General features: G+C 55.0%; 1 protein-coding gene across 1 annotated transcript in view; it reads right to left on the bottom strand.

Annotated features, from left to right (window-relative positions):
• Positions 1–4,125: 4,125 nt before the first annotated feature.
• The window catches only part of SEMA3E (semaphorin 3E), a 256,562-nt gene continuing 250,267 nt past the window's right edge, over positions 4,126–10,420 (bottom strand). Inside the window, exon 17 of the mRNA XM_062179183.1 lies at positions 4,126–7,316. Coding sequence (XP_062035167.1) covers positions 6,864–7,316 — 453 coding nt within the window. The 3' untranslated portion in view covers positions 4,126–6,863. The remainder of the gene's footprint in view (positions 7,317–10,420) is intronic.

The raw sequence follows: 10,420 nt of genomic DNA, 5'->3' as shown, positions 1-10,420 counted from the left end.
GACGGAAGTCAATTCTGTTTCTGCACATACCCAATGAGGAGTCCAAAGACGGAATCGAGGGAATCGAGGGAGCGCCTCTAAGTTACGATGGCATCGAGAGGGACTGCTGGAGCCACTAACACCAGCGCAGGCTCCTCACTGCCCTCTGGGAAGGGCTGGGGGCCCTGCGTCTCCCCCAGGCTCTGAGGGCTGTGTTTCTGGGGCGGGACGGGGTCCTGGCCTTGTCCTTTGTGCTGGTGGAGAGGAGCCCAGGGTGAGGTCTGCCAGCCCCCTGTCGCTGTCTCATTGTTCTGGATAAAAGGCTGGCCCCCAAGAGCCCCCCTCCCAAGCCTGCACGTAAGGGGCCCCCAGGACCAACCAGGAGTTGGAGGTGCACACCGGGGCCCTGGGAGCCTGAGGGAGACAGCAGACGGGCCCCAGCAGGATCCGGCTCAGTGCGCCGAACTGTCGCTGAGAGGCAGGCTCGGGGTCAGAGAGGGGTCTGCCGAGGCGGGGCCCCTGTGAGGACACAGGGAGATTCGGGCTGCCATAGCCCCGTCACCCACTCCACACACACACACACCACACACACACACACACAGACTCAGGCTGTCATAGCCTGGTCACCACTCCACACACACAGACTCAGGCCTGCACCAGGTCACTACCCCATGGTCACTCACTCCACACAAAATACACACACACAGACTCAGGCTGTCATAGCCCCGTCACCCACTCCACACACACACACCCCAGACACACAGACTCAGGCTGTCATAGCCCCGTCACCCACTACACACACACCACACACACACACACACACCCCAGACACACAGACTCGGGCTGTCATAGCCCGGTCACCCACTCCACACACACAGACTCAGGCCTGCACCAGGTCACTACCCCATGGTCACTCACTCCACACAAAATACACACACATAGACTCAGGCTGTCATAGCCCGGTCACCCACTCCACACACACACACACACACACACACACCCCAGACACACAGACTCGGGCTGTCATAGCCCGGTCACCCACTCCACACACACAGACTCAGGCCTGCACCAGGTCACTACCCCGTGGTCACTCACTCCACACAAAATACACACACACACACTCAGGCTGTTATAGCCCGGTCACCCACTCCACACACACCACACACACATATAGCTACACCTGTTCTACACACACCCATAAACACACAGACTCAGGCCTGTCATCCCCCTGGTAACCCGCTACACACACACACCTCTACTCAACCCCCCTACACCCACTCCACACACACACAGGCCTGTCATACCCCTGGTCATCCACTCCACACACTCAAACACACACACACACACCCATATACCTATACCCATTCCACACATACCCATACACACACATACTCAGTCCACACACACTCCACACACAGACTCAGGCATGTCATAGTCCCTGGTCACCCACTGTGCACACACACACACACACCTACATACGTACACACCCATTCCACACACACCCACACACACACATACCCATTCCACACACACCCACACACACACATACCCAGTCCACACACATTCCACACATACAACTGGCACTCCACATACACACACTCAGTGCACATACATGGTTACCCACTCACTCCACACACACAGGCCTGTCATCTCCCTGGCCACCCACTCCACACACACACACACATACACAGACTCAGGCCGTCACAGCCCCGGTCATCTACTCCACACACACATCTCCACTCAAAACCCCAACACCCACTCCACACACAGAGGCCTGTCATACCACTCCCACACACACACACACACAGACTCAGGCCGTCACAGCTCTGGTCACCCACTCCACACACACATCTCCACTCAAACCCCCAACACCCACTCCACACACAGAGGCCTGTCATACCGCTCACATGCACACACGCGCACACACACACGCACACACACACACACCCTGCCCACCCTTCCAGCACAGTCTGGCTTCCCCGTTTGGTTGCAGAGGAACAGCGTGGATCGCTCTTTGTCTGTCTGTCTGTCTGTCTGTATCTCTCTCTCTTGCTCTGCTTTCAAATACAGAAATCTTCTCTACAAAAGGAGTTGGGGCCGGTGCAGTGGCAGAGTGGGTTAAGCCACGGCCTGTGACACAGCTTCCTGGAGGAGCCGAGCTGCTCCACTGCCAGTCCAGCTCCCTGTCAGCGCCCTGGGGAAGCAGTGGGGGGGGAGACCCAGGGTCCATCCCTGCCAGTGCTCTGGGGAAGCAGTGGGGGGAGGGGAGACCCAGGGTCCATCCCTGCCAGTGCTCTGGGGAGGCAGTGGGAGGAAGACCCAGGGCCCAGCCCCCTGCCAGTGCTCTGGGGAGGCAGTGTGTGTGTGGGGGAGACCCAGGGTCCGTCCCTGCCAGTGCTCTGGGGAAGCAGTGGGGGGGGGAGACCCAGGGCCCAGCCCTGCCAGTGCTCTGGGGAAGCAGCGGGGGGGGGGGGGGGGAGACCCAGGGTCCAGCCCCCTGCCAGTGCTCTGGGGAAGCAGTGGGGGAGGGGAGACCGGGTCCATCCCTGCCAGTGCTCTGGGGAGGCAGTGGGGGAGGGGAGACCCAGAACGAGCTCCTGGCTCCTGCCTTTGTGGCAGCCCCGGCCGTTGTGGCCATTTGAGGAGTGAACCAGCGGATGGACGATCTGTGACTTTCAAATAATACATAAATAAAATGCGCAGGTCTGTGACAGTGACAGCCGCGCCCGCCATCCCTGCAGAGGGTTTTGCGGCCTCGGGTCAGCGCCCAGCCGCTGCCGCACACCTCCCCGGGGCCCCGCTGCGCCCACGGCTTCTGTGGTGTGGACTGGAGAGCAGCTTCCTCCCAGGGCACAGGAATGAAGCCCCTGCACACTGCCCACCGTCTGTGGGCTTTGGAACGATTTCTACAGAAAGCGGGGGAAGTCCGGCCCCTGGGAAGTCTCCAGAACCCAGCAGCGTTAGGTGAGGCTGCCCCGGAACTCTGGCGCCCCCATCAGAGCCCCGGCTGCTCGGCCTCCAGTCCACGTCCTGCTCTGGTGCTGGGGAGGCGGACAGTGGAAGATGGCCAAGTACTGGGGGCCCCCGCCACCCACGCGAGACAAGCGTGGACTTCCTGGCTCCTGCCTCGCCCAGCCCTGGCTGCTGTGGCCACCGGGGGAGCCCCCTGGACCACGTCCATCTCTTCTCTGGATGACGACGCTTTGATGTGCAGAGTGGCGTTGACCAGCCCATTTCTGCAAGGTCACGGGCGCAGGGCCGTGCCTGCTAGGGAGAGTTGGCGTGACTGCAGGAAGGAAGACGGACGCTCTTCCAATCCCATGTTCACATTCAGGTTTGACACGCGGCCAGTTCAGCGGCACAGACAGAGGACACTCCTTAGCACTTAAGGATTTGATACACATTTATTTCTTTTGCATCTAAGCTGAACCAAACAGAGATTGTACGAAACAGTACAGTGCGTGGCAGCCCCTGACCACGTGGCCGCTTTGCCGCCAGGGGGTGCCGAGTCCCGTGAGTTGGGGTCAGTGGCGAGAACGTGGGCAGCTGCGGTGGTGGTGGACAGGCTGAGGGAAGTGGACAAGGGCCCCTCACCCTCAGCCCAGCCGCATCAACAGCACATTCAGTTGATAATGACAGGCCAGAGCCCCCACCCCCAAGAAGAAGGTAACCACAGCAACCAGCAGGTGTCTCGGAGCTGCTGTTCTCACCCGGCCCAAACGCAGCAGGTGCCTGGCCTTGCTCCTGAGAGACTGGGGACCACAAGCTGGCCACTTCCAAGTCCAGCAGCTGCTACGTTTGTCAGGCTTAACCCCAACTCAGAAACGGTGTAATTTTTTTTTTTACAGATTTTACACACGCTCATAATCACAAGACTTACAAAACCCGACACTGCAGCAAGTGTGAGACATGTGGGAGAGCCCTCCTCTGTGCAGCTCGCTGTGGAGAGGGAAACTATGTACCCGGAGCTGCCCCTGCTCACAGGCCCTGTCTGCTCCCTTCCCTCGAACTTCCGCTCGCGTCCCTGTTTCTCCAAGCTGATAGCTTCGCCTGAAGCGGTCAGGAGCGCACAAGGACCCGAGTCAGCAGTGCAGGATGTGCGACAGGGATGAGGCCTCCTGGCGCAGTGCACCTGCCGGGCGGGGGGCGGGGGGCGGAGGCGGAGGGGGCTTCTCGTTCCCTGCCCTTAGCCCCCAGATGCAGGAGGCTGGCCCGGTGTGCAGGGATTCTGTCAGCTGTGATCTGGGGAGTGTGCGCATGTGTGTGTGCGCGCGAGAGTATGTGTGCATGCTTGTGTGTGCATGTCTGCAGTGCATGTGTACACGGATCCACATGTGTGTACACGTATGTGTATGTATGTACATATCTGTACACGGACCCACATATGTGCGTACACCCATGTGCGTGTGTGCAAGTATGTGCGCACAGATGCATGTATGCTTGTATGTGCATGTGGGCATGCACACAGATCCACATGTGTGCGTACACGTATATGTGTATGTGTGCATGCTTGTGTGTGCACATGTGTGTGTACATGGATCCACATGTGTGTGCACCCGTATGTGTGCATGTGCGAGTATGTGTGCACAGATGTGTGCATGCTTGCATGTGCATGTGCGTGTGTACACGGATCCACATGTGTGTGTGTCTCAGGGTGGACTCCCTCCCAGTCTGCGTGCCTCACGCCGGGAAGGCCCCCCTCCCCCAGCGCATGCCTCTGCAGTCTCCGGACCCCACCTCCCCCAGCAGATCCTGAGCTCAAATCTGAGACAGAAGCGCAGGCGGGCGTGTGCGGCCCCGCTGCGGACCCCCGGCTTGTGCTTCCCTGGGGACTTTGTGGGCTGCACACTGGGAGGACCAGAGAGAAAACAAGAACCCGGGAAACCGCGTGCTCTCCGCTCCCCGTCCCCTTCCCGGTTCCTTTAAGCGACTACAGAGGCAAGTCAGCGCTTCCATCAGCCTCCTCCGGGCTGGGTTTATTTCCCCAGAATCTCTCTGAGCGTTTTAGGGAAAACGTCTCTTCTCGTTAATACGCATTTTAGGCGGCCAGCCTGCAGGTGCACTGAGTTTTTAAGACGTCACCGAAAGGTTCTTTCCAGCCCACAGTCTCTGTTAGCAAATACCAAAGCCACAGTGACACCGTGGTCCTGGCCCACGTCACCGAGGTTAAAGTAACTTCTTCCAGATCTGCTTAAAGGAAAACCGGGCTGCAGAAAAACCTGCTTTCCCGCTCACGTGCCGAAGGCGGCCCGTTTGTGATAAATTGTGCTTTACTGGTTTATCTGCTCACTTTGAGTATTTCCCACATGAACTTGCTAAAGATGCTGGGATCTAGGCTTATGGTTCTGTTTCTCCAAATCGGACAGGTTTTACAGAAATAGTTTTTTTCCAAATAACTCAATACCTGTGTTTTTTGGTTGCTATTGGTGGGCAGCATTGCCCTCTGGTGGAGTCTTAGGTGAACAGCAAGTGGGTTTTTCATAGGATGTCTGTTCTCAGTGTATTCATATTTATTGGCTTTTGATCTGAATTTTTAAAACTTTCTTAAAAACTTATGTACTTAATCCTTTTAGAATGAATTTGAAAGCCATTCTAAATTATCAAACTTTAACTTCTTAGTTATATAGCTTTACAGAGATAACTTTGAAAATTGATATATTTAAATTAAAAGCTAAATAAATATTTCTAACTGTCTTCATGTGCAATCCAATTGCTTCCACTTTACTTAAATGAAAACATATTATAAAAATTTCATATTTTAGAAAGGTATCTGGTAACTAAATAGGAGATGGAGAGACTTTAATAGACATTTTCAAAAATGCAAAATTTTGGTGACATTCATGAGAAAGGCAGAGTGCTGTGAGCGCACTAAACACCGTTCCTGGAGAGGAGGATTTGATATGAGAGCAAAATGCTTTTCTCTCCACAAAGAAAAACTACTTTTCTGGGATATCTTTTGCATTTCGGGGTGATTCCTTAGAAAGCTTGAAAGTGTCAGTTTTCGTACACGTCAGGGCTGCCATGGCTTCATTTTTGACTTGCGGGGTAATAAGTTATTTGCAACGTGCTGCCTGCATGCTGAAACACGGACTAACCATTGCTACCTCCCATCGGTTGCTTGCTCCTGAGAGTGGGCTAACTGTATCCACTCCATCTTTCCCCGGCAGGTGGAATCTGCAGAGGAAAACGAATGAGAACTTTTTTCTACCACAAGAGGGCAGCAACAAGCTCAGAACTCTAACCGGCTCCCTGAGCTCCGATCTGCACCCTGGAGGGAGACGGGACGGGACGAGAATTCTGCAAACGCGGGTCACTGGATGTCTCACAACGGGCACAGGCCTCTGACTGTGTCTCCTTCATGGTTTACAGCGGCCGCAGTGCACCTGCCACTTAAACCTCACGGCCCGGGCGGCTGACGGCCGTTCCTAAAGGTACAGCGAGTCCACACGGGAACGTCGGCTAATCTGAGATTCCGTCATCTTCCATCAGAGCGGAAAGGAGGCATTCAGAAAGATTAAAATATATTTATTTTTATATTTTCTATGATTAGGAATTTCTCTAGTCTCTCTTCAATAGTCTAATACTCTTAAGTCTTCCAAGGATAAAATAATAATCGCCACGGAAAAGCAGCCAAGTACTTAAAACTACAGCTATGGTCATTTTGTGATAAATATAATATAGAAACCGTTAAGCAATGCACACGTTCAAGACAGCTGGTTAGTCTTATGTGGGATTTGTCCCTTCGCGCCAGTGTGTTGAATAATTTATCTTCATACCTTCAGTCATTTCTGTACTACGAAATCCCTTTGGAGAAATGCAAGCAAGTGGGCTGGTTTCTCGCTCCCCTCGCAGATTGTGCCCAGGCCAGGGCCGGGCCGGTGGGCTCAGGAGCCGGGCGTGTGCCGGGGCTGGCGGTAGTGCTCCGTCTTGGGGCGTGGCCTCTTCTCCTGGGGGCTGGCGTACTTCCACTTGGAGGGGGCCAGCTTCAGCCGCTTCCTCCTCTTGTCCGTGCACCACACCTTTTCACAGTACTCCTCCACTCGCTGGAAGTTGCTGTAGCCGATCAGTTGTAGGAACTCCTTGTACCAGGGCCTGGCCCCCGGCGGGCCACCGGCGTGCGCGGGGCAGGGCGCCCTGGCAGGCCCGCGCTCCCCAGGGTCCTTGCTGACCATGCCTTGCACCCGCTCCTCGGCCAGCACCTCCAGGCTGATGCTCCGGATCGCGTGCACGAAGCCGTGCTCCACGGTCTGGCAGAAGTAGGTGCCCGCGTCGGATCTGTGCAGCCGCAGGAAGAGCAAGCCCAGGTCCACCTTGAGCACTCGGTCGTCCGCCTGCACCTGCGGGGACAGAGGAGTGAGTGGTGCTGGGGGGCAGCCCGCCGCCCCGCCCCCTCCTGCTCAGAGCCTTGCCTACCCTACCCTCACTCACACACAGGCGCTGAGTGACTCCACCAGCTGTGTGTGCGTTGTGTGGTATGTCTTCTGCATGTGTGTGTTGTAAGTGTTGTGTCATGTTTGTGTGTTGTCTCTGTGTTGCGTGTGTTGTGTCTGTGTGGTGTGTCTGTGTGCCATGTGAGTTGCATGTGAAATGTCATGTGTGTTGTGTTTTGTGTGCTGTGTGTGTCTGTTGTGTGTTGTGTATGTGTGTGGTATGTCTGTGTGCTGTGTGTTGTGTCATGTCATGTTTGTGTGTCTGTGGTGTGTGCTGAGTGTATGTGAGTGAGAGGGTGTGTTGTATGTGTCGTGTCATGGTTGTGCGTTGTTTGTGTGTGGTGTATGTGAGTGACTGTGTGTGTGCTGCGTAAGGTGTGTGTGTTGTGTCTGTGTGAGTTGTATGTGTCGTGTATGTGTGTTGCGTGTTTTGTGTACTGTATAATGTATGTGAGTGTGTTGTCTCTGTTGTGTTATGTGTGTGGTGTGTCTGTGTGCTGTGTGTTGTATGTGTCATGTCATGTTTGTGTGTCTGTGTGCTGTGTGAGTGTATGTGAGTGTGTTGTCTCTGTTGTGTGTGTGTGTGGTGTGTGTCTGTGTGTGTGGTGTATGTGAGTGACTGTGTGTGTCCAGAGCTTACTGACATTGGGAGGCCACTTCATATCTGTGACCTCGAGCGTGTTCAGTGTGGGTACGGTGTCTCCCTACTGAGTTCAGTTATCATTACATTTCAGTACAACACTCAAAGTTGTGAAATGAAGGTTCGTAACAGTTTTTTATTATTTTTTGTAAAGTTTTATTCTAATCTATTTCAGAGGCAGAGTTACAGATATAGAGAGAGACAGAGAGAGGTCTTCTCTTGGTTCACTCCCCAAATGGCTGCAACCCCCAAGGCTGGGCCAATCCGAAGCCAGGAGCTTCTTCCAGGTCTCCCACGTGGGTGCAGGGGCCCAAGGACTTGGGCCATCTTCTACTGCTGTCCCAGGCCATAGCAGAGAGCTGGATAGAAGTGGAGCAGCCGGGACTGGAACTAGTGCCCATAGGGGATGCTGGTGCCGCAGGTGGTGGGTTAACCCACTGTGCCACAGTGCCCATACGGGATGCCGGCGCTGCAGGCGGTGGGTTAACCCGCTGTGCCACAGCGCCCATACAGGATGCCGGCGCTGCAGGCAGTGGGTTAACCCGCTGTGCCACAGCGCCCATATGGGATGCCGGCGCCGCAGGTGGTGGGTTAACCCGCTGTGCCACAGCGCCAGCCCCCGTTACTTCTTCACAGCTGGCTCTCAGTGGCCAGGTCAACACCTCCCCGGGTCCTGGCGGCCGTCACAGCGCCCTTGTTCCCCCCAGAACCTCGCTTCGCGGTCCTCGGCTGCTCCTGTCTCGGCCCTTACACAAGTGAGCACTCGGTCAATGAGCTCAGTGAGCATCCATTACATTTCTGCAAGGCTTCTGTTAGCACGGACTGAGAAATAAACAAGCAACTTCCAGACTCTGCTCCAGTGTGTGGCCTGTGGACTATGCACACCTCGAAGGAAAAAAAAAAATGACCCAGACATCTGTATTTGCAGCTTTCCCTGAACGAATCGCTCCAGCTTAGCTGGGCCAGGCGCCTCCGCGGCCAGCGCGGGTCACCGAGGCTGGCACCAGGCGCTGTCTTCTCCACCTGCAGCCCAGGTTCCTGGGCCACAGAGACGGCACGGAGTCCGCCACTTCTACCCAGCGTTCTTCCAGCCGTCCCTGCACACGCGGGGTTTCTTGTTGAACATGGCTTTCACATTCTTACCTGTGAAGATGGGTTCACGTGTTCCCTAATGTAAACGACAGAAAACAGTATTTGAACGAGTCGGTCTGCACATCTGGCAGCCAGTGAGGGAGACGGGGCGGCTTCCTGCTGTGTCCCACGCGGTTCTACCTCTTCGCAGGAACAGCGCAGACACAGGCTTGCATCGGTTTAATGCAGAATAGATTTAATAATGAAATCAGTTTTGGTGGAGAAGTAAAGACCAACAATGTATCTACTTGTTTATCTGGCCTGCCTTCAATATCAAAAATACTTGCTTGCCTTAAAGGAAACATAACTAATATGGCAGCATAAAAATGTAGTTCTTTTATGAAAACATTTTGCGGTGTGAACCTCATGTTGGATAGAGTTCGTTAACCAGGGGCTGGTGCTGTCATGTAGCTGGCTAAGCCTCCTGTGATGCTGGCTTCCCATGTAGGTGCTGGTTCGCATCCCTGCTGCTCCACTTCCGATCCAGCTCCCTGCTAATGCACCTAGGAAGGCAGTGGACGATGGCCCAAGTCCTTGGGCCCCTGCACCTGTGTGGGAGACCCCAAGGAAGTTCCTGGCTTCAGATTGGCCCAGCTCCTGTTGTTGCAGCCATTTGGGGAATGAACCAGCAGATGGAAGTCTCTCTCTCCCTCTCTCTCTCTCTCTCTCTCCCTCTCCCTCTCCCTCTCCCTCTCCGTCTCCCTCTCCCTCTGTCTCCCTCTCTCTGCTTCTGTATAACTCTGCCTTTCAAATAGATAGATAAATCTTAAAAAAAAAATGCAACAAGAAACAACTCAGTAGGGTAATGACTAAATTGCACGGTGAAGTTTCAGGAATGCTGATTGGAAACAGCAACAGCAGGTTAAGGAGACTGTCTGGTGGGGTTTCCAGACGGGAAGGTCAGAGTGACGGGACCCCAGGGGTCCGAGGAGGAGTGGGAGGATGCTGCTTCAGCACAGAGGCCCCTGTCCACCTGCTGTAAGTGACTGCAGTCATAACCACGTTTCCTGACAACCAGAGAGGAAGCATGCTGAACTCCCAGATTCAGGGCCGGTGCTGTGGCCTAGCAGGTCAAGCCACCACCTGTGGTGCCGGCATCCCGTATGGGCGCCGGTTCTGGTCCTGGCTGCTCCACTTCCGATCCAGCTCTTTGCTATGGCCTGGGAAAGCAGCAGAGGATGGCTCAAGTCCTTGGGCCCCTGCACCTGCATGGGAGACCCAGAGGAATCTCCTAGCTCCT

Source organism: Lepus europaeus, chromosome 20 (assembly GCF_033115175.1).
Source record: "Lepus europaeus isolate LE1 chromosome 20, mLepTim1.pri, whole genome shotgun sequence".
Lineage (NCBI taxonomy): Eukaryota > Metazoa > Chordata > Mammalia > Lagomorpha > Leporidae > Lepus > Lepus europaeus.
This window is presented reverse-complemented; position numbering and strand designations above follow the sequence as displayed.